At 38.2% G+C, this 21,126-nt stretch overlaps 1 protein-coding gene across 1 annotated transcript in view; it reads right to left on the minus strand.

Annotated features, from left to right (window-relative positions):
* Positions 1–377: 377 nt before the first annotated feature.
* Positions 378–21,126, minus strand: part of LOC120423995 (protein Wnt-6) — a 35,910-nt gene continuing 15,161 nt past the window's right edge. Inside the window, exons 2-4 of the mRNA XM_039588004.2 lie at positions 11,177–11,424; positions 3,213–3,760; positions 378–1,228 (exon numbers count right to left, since the gene is read on the minus strand). Of these exons, the coding sequence (XP_039443938.1) occupies positions 767–1,228; positions 3,213–3,760; positions 11,177–11,424 (1,258 nt within the window). The 3' untranslated portion in view covers positions 378–766. The remainder of the gene's footprint in view (positions 1,229–3,212; positions 3,761–11,176; positions 11,425–21,126) is intronic.

The following is a 21,126-nucleotide window of genomic DNA, read 5'->3' on the forward strand; positions in this document are numbered from 1 at the left end:
GACCCCAAAACAAGCCCTGGAACAAAACTGTTGCTTCTGGTGGTGGAGCCGCCCCGCCCGCAGAACATACTTACAACTAAATTAATGAAAGTTGTGCTGTTTAGGGAGGGAGGGAGGATTGTGAGGTTTGAGGAGGGAAATTGGAACAACTTTTTTTTTTATAAGTTGTTGCTGCCGCAGGATCTCCCGGGAGGTATTTTCAGCACAAGTTTGCAGACAGCATCGCATATAAAGATGATATTAATGGTTTGGTTACACTGCAGCAGCTTTAATCACGCGATATTATTAATGATTCATGTGGCACTGACTGGTGGGGCGTTGATGGTAATTGTTGGGAGATTTCTTTCAAAAAAGGGGCAAATAACAAACAAGAAAACTTTCGTAAGCCGGATTTAATCACACTTAACAATAAATATTGCAAACATAACCTAGTTATTAGTGGTTGCGGCGATTTTTTTTTTATTTTTCTTAAAATGCTTCCTAAGTTGCTACAGATTGATTAAAGCTTATTTCAAAGATCTGGTAAGTAAGTACACTGCCATAACACAACAATACTTCGTTTCGATTTGGGTCGATTCCATGCCAATTTCTAAACACCTCCGATTCTTCAAGAATCAGAGGTGTCCTCACAGTCCTCACAGTACAGCCAAATTTACGCCCCCACGTCATCATTCCCTTTGGGTCCTCCGCCGTTGTCACTTGGATCAGTCTTCCGGATATTCACTTGGATAGAGAGAGAGAGAGAGAGAAAGAAACAGACCGAGACCTATTTACAGGTGTAAACCTCCTTGATGTCAATGCAGGTGCTACACGTGACCTCGCAGCACCACTTGAAGCTGCACTTGCAGTTCCGCTTGATCTCCACATGCTTCCTCGCTTGACCCCGCTCGCAGCACATCAGATTACACCCGTCCACCCCGTTCGAGGTTATGTTACACTCCCGGCCGTGCGTCCCCAGCGAGCCCGTTTTCGCGTTCACCTCGCAAAAGTCGTCCGAATCTTCGGTGTAGACCAGATCCCGCTTCGTGGGCAGTTTGATCGAAGGGTCGTCCGGCATGAAGCTGTGGCCGTCGTTGCGCGCGATCACCTTCGTGGCGCCGTCAAAGTGTTCCTTGAGGCGGGAACCCACCTCCGAGAACGGGGGCATCTTCATCCAGCAGGTGCGCATCGTGCACGAGCCGGACAGGCCGTGACACTTGCACTCCATCCGCATGAACTGCTTGACGGCCTGGTGGAGGAAAAGGGGTAAATTAGATAAGAAATTAGATGAGAACACTTAATTTTTCGATGATCTGGAGGATCTGGATCAAAAAATTATATTGTTTTGGAAATCGGATGATAATAGCCATTGCAATTAAAACTACAGTCCAGACTCAATTATCCGAAGGCCTCAGAAAAAAATTCACTTCGGATAATCGAATCACGAAAAAAATATGTTTTTCTTTGTCCTATTTTTGATTGTCGAGTTTGCGTATGGCCCCTTTACTAAGCTAAAGTGATTTAGAGTTTTAAATCCAAGATGGCGGCCAAAATGGCAGTTTAGAAATACTGAAAAAATAAATTTTCAGAGTTTTTTTTTGATTAGTTTGGTAATATTCAAGGCAATCAACCATTAAATTTTAACTAAAATGTGGTCGCAGAACTCGATTTTAGTATTACAAGCAAGGAAATTAAAAAAAAAACGACAAATAAAATTTTCGTTCTTGATTTGAATTTTCGAAGTCCCATACAAACCTTCGGTTAAACGAACTTCGGATAATCGAGGCTTCGGATAATCGAGTCTGCACTGTACATGAATACTTCTAAACAAATCCAGAACTTCCCCCTGAAATCAGAGATTGGTCCATTACTGGGCTAATTTCCAGATTTGAGCTCATTCCGACCATGGAAAACCCTCGTTTGAATTTTTCATGAAAAAAATCGTCAAAATTATTTTGTTTTTGTTTTTGTTTTTGTTTTTGTTTTTGTTTTTGTTTTTGTTTTTGTTTTTGTTTTTGTTTTTGTTTTTGTTTTTGTTTTTGTTTTTGTTTTTGTTTTTGTTTTTGTTTTTGTTTTTGTTTTTGTTTTTGTTTTTGTTTTTGTTTTTGTTTTTGTTTTTGTTTTTGTTTTTGTTTTTGTTTTTGTTTTTGTTTTTGTTTTTGTTTTTGTTTTTGTTTTTGTTTTTGTTTTTGTTTTTGTTTTTGTTTTTGTTTTTGTTTTTGTTTTTGTTTTTGTTTTTGTTTTTGTTTTTGTTTTTGTTTTTGTTTTTGTTTTTGTTTTTGGTTTTTGTTTTGGTTTTTGGTTTTGGTTTTGGTTTTGGTTTTGGTTTTGGTTTTGGTTTTGGTTTTGGTTTTGGTTTTGGTTTTGGTTTTGGTTTTGGTTTTGGTTTTGGTTTTGGTTTTGGTTTTGGTTTTGGTTTTGGTTTTGGTTTTGGTTTTGGTTTTGGTTTTGGTTTTGGTTTTGGTTTTTGTTTTTGTTTTTGTTTTGGTTTTGGTTTTTGTTTTGGTTTTGGTTTTTGTTTTTGTTTTGGTTTTGGTTTTGTTTTTGTTTTTGTTTTTGTTTTTGTTTTTGTTTTTGTTTTTGTTTTTGTTTTTGTTTTGGTTTTGTTTTTGTTTTTGTTTTTGTTTTTGTTTTTGTTTTTGTTTTTGTTTTTGTTTTTGTTTTTGTTTTTGTTTTTGTTTTTGGTTTTGTTTTTGTTTTTGTTTTTGTTTTTGTTTTTGTTTTTGGTTTTGTTTTTGTTTTTGTTTTTGTTTTTGTTTTTGTTTTTGTTTTTGTTTTTGTTTTTGTTTTTGTTTTTGTTTTTGTTTTTGTTTTGGTTTTGGTTTTGGTTTTGGTTTTTGTTTTGGTTTTGGTTTTGGTTTTGTTTTTGTTTTTGTTTTTGTTTTTGTTTTTGTTTTTGTTTTTGTTTTTGTTTTTGTTTTTGTTTTTGTTTTTGTTTTTGTTTTTGTTTTTGTTTTTGTTTTTGTTTTTGTTTTTGTTTTTGTTTTTGTTTTTGTTTTTGTTTTTGTTTTTGTTTTTGTTTTTGTTTTTGTTTTTGTTTTTGTTTTTGTTTTTGTTTTTGTTTTTGTTTTTGTTTTTGTTTTTGTTTTTGTTTTTGTTTTTGTTTTTGTTTTTGTTTGACATTTAAACTCGACAAAAAACAAGTCTCAAATAAGTTGGTTGAAATGAAATTTCTCTTAAGCAAAACTTCTCGAATATCGGTGCTTCATCTTCATCTGTGTTTTCCAACTCACCAATCGCCCAGCATTATTATTGTGCAACTTTACCAGCGTCCGTATGTCGCTCTTCTTCCGTAACCGAGCGTCCAAAAAGTCCTTCGACTTCCGGAAGCCAAAGTTGACATTATCATCGCAGCCACCCCACTCCCAGCTTCCATCCTGTCCGTTCCCATTAGTTTTGCTCGGCTTCTGCTGGTTCTTCTGCAGTGACTTGAGCACATCCTTCCGGTTTCCCCCGCCGGAACTCATCGTCGCCGCCGGCGGCGGCAGGTTGTTGTAGTTGGCGTAGGACGTGATCAGCATCGTGTTGCGGGCGTTCATTTTGCGCCCATTTTTCGCCGGTGTCCTTCGAGGACCTTTCGGGCTGATGCCGGTCGCTGTGGAGGTGGTCAACGCCGACACCGGCAGGGGCTGCGCGTTTCCGTTGACGTACTGCTGGACGCTCTTCTTGACGTGGTTCTGGCAGGAACACTCGACCAGGTCGCCCATCGTGCAGGCCTTCGTGACGGCGTACGTGATGCCGGCGGCCGTGATTGCGTGAACGAACGCCGTTTCGCGGGTATCTGGGGAGAATTGTGGTGGGGAAAGAGAGGGGTACAAAAGTGAAATGAGTTGTCCGCGGAGCGAGATAAACAAGTGGCGTGTGAATTGGCCTCCCGGAGTAGTCTTCGGGTGAGATAAGACCCGAACTTAAATTGAAAGTCAATATAAATTTCAACTTGAAGGGAATTGATAAAATAAATATCGTTTAATTAAATTATGTGCAGCGACCACTTGCGACCTCCACAGGCTCTGGGAACCCACCACGAGATATCTAAATTAGCATAAATAAATACTGAAAAAAGCAAGAAGAAGTTGCTGGTCTTGAGCAGCCCCCCAAAAAATAAAACTCGCGGGTGGCGCTAATTGATTTCAAAATACGCAACCGTGCGCGACGACTCGCCAAGATGGGATCATTTGCATTTGCTAAACGATGTTGCCACTCCACTAGCTTGTGTATGCTGGATTCGTGGCCAAACCCACCCAATCCGTAATGGTAATGTATGTCCGCATACGGCGCACATCTAATCAGTCAATATTGGCAAACCGCAATCGAGACTATCAGTTTTTTTTGGGGTGAGTTTTGTGTGGATCTACCGTAAGGTTGGGTGCCTTTGTGAATTACAATTCAAAATTGTGTTCTTCAGTTTCTATAAATTTTATGTTGGAATGTCCTTTTTTAAAATTAAATTGTAATAGTAATAGTAGTAATAGTAATAGTAATTTTATTTGGCAACGATATCCTGTTAGTTAGACTTTTTATCAGGGCAGTATCCTCCCCTAACAGAAACCTCCCAAAAAAGAGGCGACAAACCATTTAACAAACCTCGTCAAACAAATCTCGGCCATCGACGGCGCTCAGCTTTGTTTGTTCCTTCCACAATCTTCAAGCAAATGTTTGAAAAGAAAAAAACGACGCAAAAACTGATTAAGTCATTTTCGATGTTGTTGACGCTTCTACCAATTGCCGTGCCCAGCCCCAGTCGGGCCGTGTTGGGGTGGCATGGCGCCTCGACTGGTTAAGGTGTGGGGATTTTTGCGCGGGTGACTTTATTTGAGCTGCGCCCGGCATGAGTTTCTTCACCTCCTTGGGCGGAGGAAAATCAACAAACAATTATCCACATGCGGGGTGCTATGAAGGAAAATCTCTTCCAAGAGATGATGATTTATAAACAGAGTGGCGCCTGCCGGGAATCTCAGAAGTGGTAGCAAGTGAGTGTGGGTGGATCTTGGGAAGTGGGATTATGTTGATTGGTTATTTCCATGCATGGTTGCCAACCGCGGTATGACTTTGTAATGAGTTTTGTTTATTGTTACAACAATTGAGTGGATGCTGGAATTGGTCAGGGTCGAGGAAAAACAGTTTCAGCTGATTTGATGATGTCACTGTTTTACGAAAATCAGCAAATAGATATTTCTAGGTAGTTTGAACAATTAGTTTGGTGATCATCATCATCAAGATAAATAATGAACTACCGAGTGACTGCCACTTCTACAAATTATCAAAAAGGCATTACCTCTGACAGCAAAATTGTGACGCAAATTACTCGAATAGACATGCCCTTTCTCCCCTTCACCCCACCAAAGACCCTTCCATACCTGGCGACACTAATTTATGTCCATCCACGTCGACGCACCACGCCACACCGGAGTTAGCTCGCCAACAAGCGTCGAGATTGACAAACGCAAAACGCAACAAATTTGATCAGGTTTCACTGTCTTTGGAACGTCGGAGTCGCCGCGTGTCAACCAGTCAATTCACCCGTCAGTAATCCGTCCCCGTCGTCCGTGGCTTCGACCTATCGCGAAACCAAATTGATTGTAGGCCCATCTTAAGACACGGAGAGACACATTCAGGGTGTCCTAAGGTGCAAAGGGACAACCGAGAGTTGAGTTGAGTCTCGAGTTGCGTCAGGTAGCCAGCCAAGTTGAGTGGCGTGTCGTGTCCGCTCGAAATAGGATCAAGCGCAAAACTAGTGACTTGTGGACTAGTCCTCAAGCTCCCTCAGAGCCTGATCCGAACGGCTTTGGCCCGGATCAACCGGCGAGGGAGAGACAATTTACCTGTCAATTTGTGAATACCTTAAATTAACTTTATGCGATCGAATCACGGTTAATGTTTATTGAATTTAAGTGATGTAATCTTGACAATTTCAATGAGATTGTTTATCTTCAAATATAGAGTACCTACGCGGAGAAGCAACACACAAAAAGAATTGCTGCTCTCCTCGTTTGCATCCATCCGACGACGACGTTGAAGAACTGCGGCAGCGGCCAAAAGGTGGCAAAAGGTGGAGTGGCACAAAGTGGAATGCCGGACCGGCGGTGGGATGAATGTGATCCAAACAAGACATGCGCGGTCAATTCTCGTTACAACATGACTACTGAAATGGAAGTGGAGAGGATTCGATGAGGGGAAAAACCCTTTCGAAACTTTTTCGAGATTTTGAAACTAAATTTGCCTAATAAAAAAATAAAATTTATTGTTAACTTTGAAATTTAATGTAGGCTAAAATAGTAAGATTTGTTTTTCTTCAAATGTAAGATATGATTTAAATCATTATTTTATGTATTATTTTGGCGAACTTCTTAACAAATTTATATGGCCAAGTGGCAAAATATCGTTTTTGTGACGATTTGACTGCTGCATTTGACGTTACACCTGCAAGTGGAGTAGTGAAATCGGTGTTCCGTCGAATAATCCAGATGATGCTTTTTGGTGTATCTTTTAACCGAACTTTCGTGCGTGAGAAAGAAGGTCCATGTTCCCTTTGGATTTTTTTTTCTCTTGATGAGTGTAAACATTTTTTTAATGAAGATTCTTCCATCAATGATTGGATTAAACATCAATTCATGTTGAATCTACTTTTTTTGTAAGTTAGGATAAGAATTAAATTTTTCAATTATTTTAATACATGTTTCAGATAACTGGGCAGTATTCCGCAAACTCATACAGCAGTTGCACCGACACCTCTCCGTTTTGCTTGAAACCTTGTTTTAAGGGGTAATTTTTTACCCTGATCACTAATCCGAGCTCCATTTTTCGATTTCGCATGAAAGAGGGGAGTACGACCCCTTCAATTTTTGAACATTCGAAAAAATACTTGTTTTTTTCAATAATTTGTTTCCTGAAATGGTGATGGTTTGAAAACTACTCAGAATTCCGAAAAAAATGTTTTTTTTTTATAATAAAAAAAAATCAAAAATAGTAAAATTCTGTAATTTCTTATCATTTTTTTGTCTTTTTTCAATGAAGGGTTGTTTTTATGAATTTGTCATTGTTATTCAAATTTATTATGAATTAACTTTTGATTTCAACAACAGAATTTTACATCTTCTACCATTTTTTATGTGTATGTTCAAGTGAACAGAAAATAAAAAAAATTGAATCAGAGTGTTGGCTGAGAAAATTGTGTTAGGTCAAGTTGAAAAAAGGTTTACGGAATGAAATGAAAGTTTTCTTGAAACAAAATTTTGATGTGAATTTTCTATTGCAGTGAAAAAGGAGATTTGGGAAATTTTGTAAAATGCACCTTATTTTTTTTAAATAAATTTCAAACTTTTTATAAAAATAATTGTTTGAAATGCGATGAAAATCGTATTTAGCATATTCGAGCCCCTAAAAACATGGAGTTTTTCAATAAGCCACAAAATGTTTTTTTTTCGAGATTTTTTCTACCCAAATAGGCGTTCATTGGTCAAATGATTACATTTTTTCAGAATTTTATAACCATACTTTGACTTTTTCAAGGGTAAGAAAATACCTTTTTTAAAGTTAGAAATGATTTTAAAACTAAAAAAAAAAACAAAAAGAAATCGTTTTTTTTAGTTTTTGCGTTGAAAACTGCTTCCAAGATTTTAAAACTACATGGAGAAAAAAGAGATCCCAAAATCGTGAACAAGCGTTCATGAAAATAGGAAACAACAACAAAGTGTTCAAATGCCATGGTACGTTTTTCAAAATCATACCATGGGGTTCGAACATTTTGTTCGTGGTTCCCATTTTCATGAACGCTTGTTCACGATTTTGGGTAATCTTTTTTCTCCGTGTAGTACGTTATTCAAATTTTTTGAAAAATTACAGCAAATTTATGTTTTTGCCGGGCTCTTTAGGTTTCCGTATGCATTTTTTTCACATTATTGTTAGGATGAATTTGGCGAATTCGGTGTGATCGTTAATGTGAATTCAGGTTAATGTTTTAAAAAATATGTTATACATTAATTTGTTTATTCGCTAAATTCACGGTTAATTCATTATCAAGCGTTTCAGAACTCAAAAAATCCCGATTTTCATCCAAATCAGAGTACCGCCTCTTTTTTGGCACCACCCAAAATTCCCAGCTTCTTCCATGAAAATTGTGATAAATCTCAAATTTCAAACTGTGAAATCTCGTGAATCTCAAATCGTAGAAGGTTGATGATCAACATTTTACGATTTGTGGTTCTAGAGATATCGTTTGGAAATTTTAGATTGTTCACAATTTTCTCAATAAAAGTGAAACATTGTTCGATGAAAATGGTGATTCTTGCTAGATTTGCTGATATCAACAGCCCCACCAAGATTGAGCGTTATCAGAAAATATTAATTTCAATATTGCACAATTTTTGAGTACGATTGAGGTGAGATTACCCGTATTGAATTACAAAATAATTCTTATGAATCATCTGGGGCGAAACGGAACACATGGGGCGAATTGAGACAGCTGTTTTAGCCTTATTATGTAAAATATTTGGATATTTTTGATTAATTTCGGATTTTTTTTTGTTATGAGTTAAGTGTTTTTTGTTTTGTACCAATGCTACATTTTCATCTTATCATTGACAATCTTTGGGTCATTTACACTCTTGAAATAAATTGTTAATCTTTTTGCATTTTTTTTATTTTGAATATTGGTTTCGCAAGGGCCACCTGACATTTCATTGCAGTTCCATCTCCAGAACCATCTCGAACCCGTATCCAACAACCTCCGCTTCCCAGATGGATGGGTGAGAACGTGCTGATAATCCGCACCGGCTCAATATACATTCATTTATTATAATGATCATGCGGTCTCTTTTCGTCTGGCTGAGTCGCGCGCGCACAAATCGCGTTTCTGCCCCAAAATGGCCTGATAGGAGCAGTAGCAGCAGCATCCGTGACATGGCCCCCATTTCCTCACCCTCCCACGATCCGACCTTCTCGCGTAAGATTCCGTGATGTAAAAGAGAAAATTGCCCCCCCCCCCTCCTACCCCTTCCTTCTCGGTTGACATGCCAATGCCACAATGTGATGCAAAGGAGGGGGCCCAATCGAGGGCAAAAACAATAACAAACCCTCGCGACAGACAAGCAGGAGAGCAGGAGGTTGTTTGTTTTATTGATCCGATCGCTAACAAATCTCCGACAGGCCAAGTCAGAGCATTTCACAGTGTGTCACGTCGCAGGCTTGGAAGAACCCGCGAAGACATCGGGCCAAGGACTCCTGACTGACTGCCAGCTGCAAAAGGGCGCAAGTGTAGTTGATCTTATTTTTTCGGTTCGACGACGACGAAGGGCACGAACTCTGCGGAATCCATTCCGTCAAAATATAATCGCAATTTACCTGCTGAAGACCCACAATGAATGGAGTCGGAACCGATTCCGGCGAGCCGGGGGAAAATGTAATTTATTGCGATGACAATATCGTTACATTCGATTTAAATTTTTCGATTCAAGGCGAAAAATAAAGTCGGAAACGGTCGGGAAAGTTAAAGCGGCAGCGAGGTGACATTTGAAGTTTGGGAAATTTGGATCGCCGGTTGATGGTTAAGGACCCACTACTCCTGCTTGAGTGACCCGTCAATTATTGGAACATGAACATTTGGACATTCTTTGCTGTTCGGCGAGGTACTTTCGAGGAAGGGAAAGAGTTTAAACATTCGAAAAAAATCCCACGGTTTTGCCTTCCTCACCTCACTGAGGCAAGGCTATAAAATCACTCGAAAAATGAACTTCTTAAATACGACTCCTAGATATACCTTCACGTATACATATCGACTCAGAATCAAATTCTGAACAAATGTCTGTGGGGATGTGTGTAGACATGATTTTTTTTCCACACGATTATCTCAGAACTTTTTTTTTTTTTTATTGAAAATTAAAGAGGCTTTACATAATATGTTTTCGCCTCTGGATTATCTCAGAACTGGCTGTACCGATTTTGGCCGGATCCGCCTTTTTCTGTTCGTTTTGGGGTCCCCTAAGACCCTATTAAATTTTATTCTGTTTAGTGAAGTACTTTAAAAGTTATGCCAAGAAAAAGATTTTTTGTACCTACAAAAAAGGGTGATTTTTGTATAACCTCAAAGGCCGGGTCTTTTTGCTTTTTTGACTTTATGACCACGCGGGGGATTGGCAGCCACACACCCTTGCATGCAGGGTTGTTAAAATATCAAAATATCACCTCTCAGCAACTACAATTATCTCGCCTGAATATTCATGCCTCAAATACAACTGCTCTTCTCTCTTCATTGAAACTCTCAGCGCCGAACATAGCCGAACACGTTTTTGTGTTTACCCACTCGCGATTGACATTTTCCTTTTCTCTCTCATTCTCGCTTCCACGATCATCCTACCGCAACAGCGTTTAACCACAAAAGCCGCCACAAAACCAATTTTGCAAACGCAGTTTGAAGGGGCGTCATGCGTGGTCGGCTCCTAATCGCCATCTCGCGTTCTCTCATTGTAGTTTTCGGAGAGGTTGAGAGACTCAGCGGTGAGAGCGCATAGTCGAGGAAAAGGGAAGGAGTGATAGAGAGAGAATGACATCGCTGGGAATCACGAGACACAAGAAGAGATCTCACAAGCTATAGTGACGGCCGCTATACTCTCGGATATTTTTGGTGCAGAGATAATCTATTGATAGCTTTTCTATCACTCTTTTGCAACACTGCTTGCATGCGTATCGCCCGTCTCTTCTGGCAATAAATCTGTATTAATTATGTTGCTGCATCATTTTGTCTCGACAACACGAACTTTCTACTGAAATATATAACTCATGAGACTTTTCACCTTTATTTTGAAGAGTTGGTAAACAAAAAAGAATTGAAAATTGCTGTTCAAGTAAAATCAATAATTAAAAAAAAAAAACAAATGAAAAAAAAAATAAAAAAAACTCTTAAATTAATTTGTAAATACCACCTGAAATACAACATGAATGCGAGGAAGGCACCAACCACCTTAAGGTGGATTAAGTAACGTTTTAAGAAGGATCTTTACTAAGCTGATTTTGAGATTAAAAAAGAAAAAGTTTTGAATTTGATTTGAAGATCACAGAGCACATCACAGAAAAATCGACATTTTGATGCCAGTAAACGTGTCAGTTCCGTCAAGGTATGATAGATTTGGGCTCCCTGAACACGCTCCAATCGACAGAATTCAATTTTAGTAAATTCTAGTTTACAAAACAGCATCAAACTCACCCTTGGTCAGTATCCTCCGCATGCTGCGCTTGATCGTCCACGAGCAGTTCCACATGTTGTTCCGGAACTGGTTCTCGCACTCGCGGAAGCCCAGGTTGATGCCGCGCTTGATTTCGCGCATCAGCGAGGTGTCGTTCTTGCAGATCTCCGCCAGCTTGCCGGTCAGCCGCTTCGCCTTCCGGTTGTTCCGGTGCGTGTTACCCTCGCAGACCTGCGCCGGATCCAGCAGGATGTTGCTGCCCTCGGCCCTGAAACCAGAAGACGGTGGAATGTGTTACGCAAATCGTGGCCAGTTCTAAAAATAGGGTCGTGCACCACAGACGCACACACCATCAGGCCCCCGGTCATAATCGAGTTCGTTATTGTCGTAATAAAATTGAAATTATTCTCCCCGGCGCACGCGGCTAATGACTGCCAGCTCAAGTGGGAAAAGTGGATTACATTACGCCAGAGAGTACGGATATCTACGTGGTTTTGGATGTGTGGTGTAATTATTGAACATTACCGAAGTATTTTCCTCGTTTCGTGTAAATCGTGCTGTGAAAGTGAGTTCAAATCGAGCGATGAGCAGACCGTCGTAAAAAAATCTATTTTTTATCCCTGTTTACAATAAATAATCTCAAATTTAGTGGGGATTTGAAGATTATCCAGATCGTTATGACGAGTTTTACGAGCTTCCCAGCAATTCATGGAACAAATCTACATTTGCCTTACGATAAGATTGTACCACAATGTAGCAGCAACCAGGTACTAGGCAAAAAGTTGATCTCTCAATTAATGCAAAACCCCCTTCAGCGACCTCTCTCCTTGAATGAAGTCATACACATGCATCGCCACATGAAAAAAACAACCATTAAAAGATGAATAATTTATTAACATTTTTAACGGCAACATAATTAGATATGCAAAACAGGTCTCGAGCCGAGCTCCGATTCTAGCACTTGACCCCTGGCTCTGAATCCGACAGCAATGGCGTTGACATTCGTGATGGCCCCAGAAGCTTCCATTCACAGAAACCGCGGTCACCAGTCAGTTTGTCAGATGATGCAGCAGCAGAGACGAGAGCTGAGATCGCATCTCTGGCGAGGCAGCAGGAACGCTTACTGCTGATGGTGTTATTCCTTTTATTTCGTAATAAAAATAATAAAGATTCAGATAAAAATGGGTTCGTTCCAAGTTGGGAACAGAGGAATTTCTTGGCAGTTTGGTAGGGGTTCTGAAAAAAGATTCTTTAACGAATTGTCTACAGTTCATACAAAATTGAGTTATTTGGTTTGTATATATTTGAAGTTAAATGCAAGCAATTAAAAAAAAAGTTTTGTAAGTTTTATTAGAATTATTTTTTATAAATTTTGACATGTGGATCATTTTAATGAATTTCTGTGAATTTCACGGAAAACCTCTGCTCTAAGAGATAGTTTTAGTCCCTGATCATGAATCCAAGGTCCTTTTCCCGATATATCGTGATTTATAGTTGATTTAATCTTAGAACATTCTAGGGTTGGAAGTTTTACCAATTTTTAAAAGATAATTTTTTGAGTGGTCGACATTTCCAGTATTGAATGCATTAATAAGCAGTGCACGATCTGCAACAAAAATTAAAATGGTCATTATGCAAAATTTGCTGAACCTTCCGAAATAAAACAAAATCAAAGGCACACTTTTTTCAAAAACTTTTTTTTTGGTTCTGATAACTCGTGAAGAATACATTCAAACCTGTGTTTTGGTTTTGTTTTCCTTCATGCAGTGTTTTAAACTATACAAATTGATCATTTTAAGATAAATTCACCTTGAAATGCCTTTAAATTGGAAACGATGCCCTTTATCAAAATAAAAAAAGAAAAGCCATTGTCAATATTTTGGATTTTTTGCCAAAAATAAGATTATTTATAGCATTTTATTTCTTTGGTACCATATTTTGCAATTATCTATTATCTAGTGCAAAACTTATTTTTTTAAACTCCCTAAACATGCCAAATAAATTCGCTGATTAAAAAAACTTATTTTGGAAATTCATCTTTAAGTTATTAAAAGTCATGTTAATGATTCTATTTTCTTTTCCGTCTTCATTTTTTTTTTCTAAAAAGTCCTATTCATAATCTACAGCTTTGCCGAAAACATCAATTCGATCAAAACATTTTTTTCGAAATATTCACATGCCCATATTGTTAGACCAATCCGTAAAGTTGTGTGGTAAAATTAAAGGTTTAAAATGGTTTCTTTTGATGCCGGGAACGCAAGGGCATAGTTTTGATAAAACAAAATGAAAATGAATTCAATTTTTTTTTGCATTTTTAATATCTTGTTTGCTTTTTGAACCAGCATTTAAAAATTTTAAAATTAAAATTTCGAAATTTGGGTTTTTGATAATATGTGTTTTGCCTTCCTCACTGAGGTAAGGCTATAATCCTGCTCTAAAAATGAACTTCGTATAAAAACGTCGTAGACCCACCTTCATGTATACATATCGACTCAGAATCGAAAACTGAACAAATGTCTGTGTGTATGTGTGTGTGTATGTGTGTGTGTATGTATGTTTGTGATCAACAAACTAGCTCATGTTTCTCGGCACTGGCTGAACCGATTTGACCCGAACCTTTTGCATTCGACTTGGTTTAGGGTCCCATAGATCGAGTTTTATACAGATTGAAGTTTTGATAAGTAGTTCAAAAGTTATGTATAAAAATGTGTTTTCACATATATTTGGATCTCACTTTTTTGAAGCCGGATCTCACTTAAATGTATGTAAACTATGTCCGGGTCCATCATCCGACCTAACGTTGGTTAGGTTATCAAAAGACCTTTCCAACGAGACCAAAACATTGAAGATCTGGCAACCCTGTCTCGAGATATGGCCACTTAAGTGATATCGATGTACTTTTTTGAAGCTGGATCAAAAAAAAGTTGAAACTTGTGTACAGCCATTGTTGTGAGGAAGGCTCCAACCACATAGGTGGATTAAATGTCTTGTTTGTTTTTTCAGAAAAAAGCATGAATTTTGAATTTTAATTTGTATTTAATATGCAAATAATGAAAATAATACTAGCCTGATAACTATAAAAGTTGAAAAATGTGCTGATATTTAGATGTTAATTTTTTTGTCAATTTCCGGAACCACTGCATCGTGAGAAAACCGACGCTTGCGTTATGAGCGACAGTTAGTTTTCTTTTTGTCGTTGGTTTTTTCTTCGTTCAAAATCCTTCCAAAAGTCCACTTTATAGCCCATAAGTGTCCACCAACGCGCCCTGCACAGCTCCCGGTGCATGGCGCTTTCTGGAGGATGAATTCTTGGAAATTTTGATTTTTTGTGGGTTTGCAGATTGACTCAAAATAGGAATGCAAAATTTGGAAAAAATCAATTGCTTTTAAAAGCAATTGATGTTTAGATTCAATTTCTTGTTTTATTTTCTGCAATTTTGTAAATACAAAAAATAATTCATTTTATTTGAAACCAAAAGATTTAAATTTCCAAAGCAAAATCAAGAAGAAAAACACTCAGCGTCAGGTGCCATTGTTTCCGCAGTGTCACACAATCCCCTTAAATCATACAGTTTATCTTGAAGTCAAAAATGGATCGATTTGTTGTTCTTAGTGCTCACTGCATAATGCATCGCACGAGGTTTCGCAACAATGATCTGTCTGGCACAAGTCTGCTCAAGTCCCACGGAGAGGGGGAAGTCGTTGAGACCCCTTGATGGTCCATATATGACAATGACATTGTCTCGGACCCCAGCTCGGTGGCCTTTCCCTAGGTCGTGACCGTCCGCAGCAAAACACCGTTTTTTTGAAAACAAAGAAACGTTGTATTTTGAACGAACGGAAATAAAAGTGAAAACAAATGTCCGAAAAAGTTGGCTGGCTGAAGAACAGGTCCAAACCTCGGTCCGCAGCGTCTGTGCATCGATTCCTCCTAATGGATTAGCGATGCCTCGTCAGGTTCAATTTGCTAAACTTAATTCAATAAAAATTCCTCTTTCGCGAGCGAGTGCGTTCCCAGCGAGTCAACGCACTATGGGGTTTCAGGCGGCCATAAATCGAAAAACCGACATACTCTAATTATTTTTTTGGTATTTTTTTTCGAAAATAAACATTCTAACTAAGAAAAATCCAGAGTTTGAAAGTTGTAGGTTCAAAATTCACTGAATTGCAGACCTTCAAAGGCGAAAATGGTAAGAAAAAACATGTTTTTTGACAAAAAAATGATTATTTTTCATAGTTGTATTGTGTAGCTGTTTATGTATTTTTTCCTGCATCATTATATATATTCAGAAAGGTAATTGATTCAACTTTTTAATAACATTTTACAAAACACACTTTTACAGGCTAAAAAAAATAATAAAAATCAAAAAAGATGGATTTTTATTCAAAATTTAGTTTTTTTCAACTTTGCTAATGGAGTACTTTTTTTGTGTGCATTTGTGCGGTCTGAAAAATTTGCAGCTTAAAATTTGAACCATGTCCTAACTTGTCTCCAAATTTCAAAGTGCACTTATGTGCACTTTTTGAGTTATGCCATTTTGAACATTTTGATTCATGCATGAAAATAAATGATTTCGCGTATACGCTTGGTTAAAGTCACATTATTTACCTGCGGAAGCAGAAATGACGTACCTGCTATGTATGTTTTGAAAATGGTTTGATATTCATGACTTTGTTGGTACTTAGGTACGTTTAATAAAATTAGAAATTCCTATTCTAAGTATTTTACAGAAACGATTCGTCGAATATTCATATCAGTTCGTTGTTGTGTTCTTTTGAAAGTATGGATAATAATACCGTAGTGTCCCTGTACGATATAACGAAGCACTATTTTGAAAACGTGAGAACTACTTTCGAGTACATTTGTAAGAATTACAACATTGCAGAACCATCACATGATCAACTCAGGGAAAAACCACAGAGGAAAAACTACGCATGTTGTTCTGTAGCTTCAAAACGAGGTATACAAAAGCCACTAGAAGAAGTTCATATTTTAAGTAATCTAACGACAATCGGTTACATAGTGATTTTGATTTAGAAGAATTTATCGTGGAAAACGTGAATTTGCAAGTGGATCAACAAAAAACGTGGACGAGAATCCATACAATGTTCCATAAAATAAACCGTCTAAAATTCTAAAACACCGCAAAAATCAAATTTTGATTGGAGGGGGAGGGGGGGGGGGGTCTTCAAAGAGAGGTGGATTTTAACTCAAGAAGAAGGGGAGGGAGATTGAACGTAAATCAGAAACTTTAACATAGCATAAACCGCCATTCCGTGCATCAAATAGACAGAGCAAGAATATTAAAATTCACCACATTAATGCATGTGGCCTCAAATATATGAAAAAATCGAAAATTAAACTTATTTTCTGGAAAAATATCAAAATTCATTTGTTTTCATTATACTAAGTACAAACAACACAAAAAAGTCACAAAAAAGCAAAAAAATATTTTTGGCCGCTCGCTTATATGAAAATACCCCATAGTGCAACGCTCTCTTGACTCGCTGAGTTCGAACGAGTTTATTGCAAACAAGATGTGTTAATATGTTAAACAAAATCTTAATTTATTTTAATTAATATTAAATGAGTCTTCTGGAGCATCTTTGCGTCTTCAACTCTCAGAGTTCGGAGGGGGATCGTAACCGAAAACAAGAAGAAGCGAACGAGCAAACGAAACGAATAAATATTATTGGTGTCAATAAAAAGCGCCGAGGTGGTTTTTCACTAATTCAAATTTGTGCTGCGTTAATTGACCGGCCAACCGACAGTGTCGGGTGCTGGCTTGGAAGTGGTGTGTTGGAGTTTTTATTTGTGTGAACCATTTGTGAACATTTATGAGAATTTGGAGAAAATTGAGAGATTTTTGCGTAAATTTAATCAACGTTTTGGACGGCATTTACCACAAAACTAAATTTCAAATTCCAAAGGAACCATCTAATACATCTAGTGGAGTTATCACAAAAGGAGTGTCCTCACCAAGTGCAATAAAGTCTTATCGATGCAGTTTGCCGGAGTTCGTGCTAAAAACGTGGTTCAGCGTAACGTGATACGTGACAGTCTAATCGTTGGTCGCTATCTGTAGCACGAGATGTTTGCAAATTTTATTGCTTTATTTGCTGATGACAATCCATGACCTTGTCAATACTTTTGATATTCAAACTGCTACTTCTGTTCGTCAAGTCAGCTCAAGTGCGAACCCGTGATACGGAGTGTGATACCTGTTTAAACCCTACACCGTATCATTGAGCAGCAACAACTAGCGTGACGACGGGATCACCCGTCCCGAGTAGGAGCAGGACAGGCCACCGTAATGATGATGATGGCTTGTGTGAAGATTTGGACTCGTCAGCGACAGACTTTGCGATGATGTTTACTCGCCAAGAAATGCAAACAAGATTGTACGTACGGCCAGAACTGCTGAGCTCTCTTATCACAACGTCATCGTTAATGATATAATACACCTGCCTGGTTGACTGCTTCTGCTGCTCTCGTAAGAAGAGGCTGGGCTTGTAATATTTATAATCGCGTTTAAAAGCGTAAATGCAATTAAGGATGCATTTAATGACCTGGCTGAGTGGCTCTGGTTCTTCCCGGCCACCGCACAGAAATACCATATGTCTTTTTATCGCGCGGCCTGATGCTCGAGCTCGAGGTTGAGAACGCGTGCAACACTGTTCGAGCTTCAAGTTCTACGAGAGGTACTGGTGAAGAGTGGTTGAGCGAAGACACACCAAGCGCAAGATGAGATAGACTAATGATCTTCAACCAGAAGTCGAGTCGGGCGATGCAATTTCGCTTCCATAATGCGGTTAATTATGAAATTATTAAGATAAAGTGTTGGATTTATTGGGAGAGACTCCCGGTGCAGCTCCCGCAGTAATTTAATGAATCATAACCTCAACCTGGTGCTGGAACGAGACGAGACGCTACGCTGTTATCATCTACCGAGACCATTTCGAGTAACCACCGGGTGATGACGATGAGTTAAAAGCTTTTTGCTGTTTTTAACTGATTTACTTCGCTGGAAACTGTGACCGAGGCTGAGTCACTCATTATGGCCAGCCCGTGGGAAAAAAAAGAAGTGCGTGCGTCACACCCGGGGAGGGCTACCGCCGCCGTTTGATGAACTAATGTTCCGCGCAAATTTCACCCGATGACAGCGCGGTTTCGCGATATTGATCTGTCAATCGGTGGGAGGTGATGAAAGCTTCGGGTTGAGGAAGTTGGGGTGAGTTATACTGCTGGAGATTTATATTAAATATAAGTTTCACAGTTTGATGCCTTTTTTATTGACATTGAATCAGCCTTATGTCATCAAATAAAACGAAGGAACTGGTGTCATGATCATGAAGCATTAAGCAAAGCATTCACTTTAAAACTTATTTCACTTAAATGTATTGTAACGCCAAGTGGACACTTAAAATTTTATTTTTCGTCAAAGCCGTGAATTTTTTCCCTTGGAAAATGAAGTTTAAAGAAACACAAAAACAGTGTTCTTAACTAAGCAAAATTCAATCAATTAACGCAAAGCAGTTTGTGCTATTTTATTTTGAATGCATGTATTTTGCCATCCTCACTGAGGTAAGGCTATAATCCTGCTTTAAAAATGAACTTTGCAAAAAAACGTCGTAGACCCACCTTCATGTATACATATCGACTCAGAATCGAAAACTGAACAAATGTCTGTGTGTATGTGTGTGTGTATATGTGTGTGTATATGTGTGTGTATGTGTGTGTGTGTATGTGTGTGTATGTGTGTGTATGTGTGTGTATGTGTGTGTGTATGTGTGTGTATGTGTGTGTGTATGTATGTATGTGACCAACAAACTAGCTCATGTTTCTCGGCACTGGCTGAACCGATTTGACCCGAACCTGTTGCATTCGACTTGGTTTAGGGTCCCATAGATTGAGTTTTATACAGATTGAAGTTTCGATAAGTAGTTCAAAAGTTATGTATAAAAATGTGTTTTGACATATATCCGGATCTCACTTAAATGTATGTAAACTATGTCCGGGTCCACCATCCGACCCATCGTTGGTTGGATTATCAAAAGACCTTTCCAACGAGTCTAAAACATTAAAGATCTGGCAACCCTGTCTCGAGATATGGCCACTTAAGTGATATTTATGTACTTTTTTATTCCGGATCTTAAAAATAGATGAAATTTTTGTACAATTCCATCATATCAGCCATTGTTAGTAATAAGTGAGGAAGGCTCCAACCACATAGGTGGATTAAGTTAGTTTTTTAATGAGTAAATGGCATACAACGTCAGAAAAAAATATGAGCATTTGAAATGTTTATAATTTCAAGGAATTATAAAAAAAAACAATGTAAAAAGTCTGAAAAGAAGAAGACTCGATTATCCGAAGTTCGATTACTCGAAGATTTGTACGGGACTTCAAATAATCGAATCATGAATGAAAAAATCGTATTTTTTTAATTTTCTTGCTTTTAACATCAAATTCGAATCCTAGAAGTTATTTTAGAAAGTTTTTTTCTGCTCACGCTTAAACGACTGAAATTTATGGAGTTTATTGATAGTTAAGCAAATTGTATTCTGATTAGTACAACAAATAAAAATGAATTGAAAAAAACTAACTTAATCCACCTATGTGGTTGGAGCCTTCCTCACTCATTACCAACAATGGCTGATTTGATGGGGTTGTACACAAATTTCATCTATTTTTTAGATCCGGAATAAAAAAGTACAGAAATATCACTTAAGTGACCATATCTCGAGACAGGGTTGCCAGATCTTCAATGTGTTGGACTCGTAGGAAAGGTCTTTTGATAACCTAACCAACGATGGGTCAGATGGTGGATCCGGACATAGTTTACATACATTTAAGTGAGATCCGGCTTCCAAAAAGTACATAAATATCACTTAAATGGCCATATCTCGAGACAGGGTTGCCAGATCTTCAACGTTTTGGACTCGTTGGAAAGGTCTTTTGATAACCTATCCAACGATGGGTCGGATGGTGGATCCGGACATAGTTTACATACATTTAAGTGAGATCCGGCTTCCAAAAAGTACATAAATATCACTTAAAAAGCCATATCTCAAGACAAAGTTGCCAGATCTTCAATGTTTTGGACTCGTTGGAAAGTTCTTTTGATAACCTATCCAACGATGGGTCGGATGGTGGATCCGGACATAGTTTACATACATTTAAGTGAGATCAGGCTACAAAAAAGTACATAAATATCACTTAAATGGCCATATCTCGAGACAGGGTTGCCAGATCTTCAATGTTTTGGACTTTTTGGAAAGGTCTTTTGATAGCCTATCCAACGATGGGTCGGATGATGGATCCGGACATAGTTTACATGCATTTAAGTGAGATCCGGCTTCCAAAAAGTACAGAAATATCACTTAAATGGCCATATCTCGAGACAGGGTTGCCAGATCTTCAATGTTTTGGACTCGTTGGAAAGGTCTTTTGATAACATTTCCAACGATGGGTCGAATGGTGGATCCGGACATAGTTTACATCTATTAAGTGAGATCCGGCTACAAAAAAGTACATAAATATCACTTAAATGGCCATATCTCGAGACAGGGTTGCCAGATCTTCAATGTTTTGGATTTTTTGGAAAGATCTTTTGATAACCTATCCAACGATGGGTCGGATGATGAATCCGGACATAGTTTAAATGCATTTAAGTGAGATCCGGCTTCCAAAAAGTACATAAATATCACTTAAATGGCCACATCTCGAGACAGGGTTGCCAGATCTTCAATGTTTTGGACTCGTTGGAAAGGTCTTTTGATAATCTAACCAACGATGGGTCGGATGGTGGATCCGGACATAGTTTACATACATTTAAGTGAGATCCGGATATATGTGAAAACACATTTTTATACATAACTTTTGAACTACTTTTCGAAACTTCAATCTGTATAAAACTCGATCTATGGGACCCTAAACCAAGTCGAATGCAACAGGTTCGGGTCAAAT

The sequence above is a fragment of the Culex pipiens genome, chromosome 2 (assembly GCF_016801865.2).
Source record: "Culex pipiens pallens isolate TS chromosome 2, TS_CPP_V2, whole genome shotgun sequence".
NCBI classification, from domain to species: domain Eukaryota; kingdom Metazoa; phylum Arthropoda; class Insecta; order Diptera; family Culicidae; genus Culex; species Culex pipiens.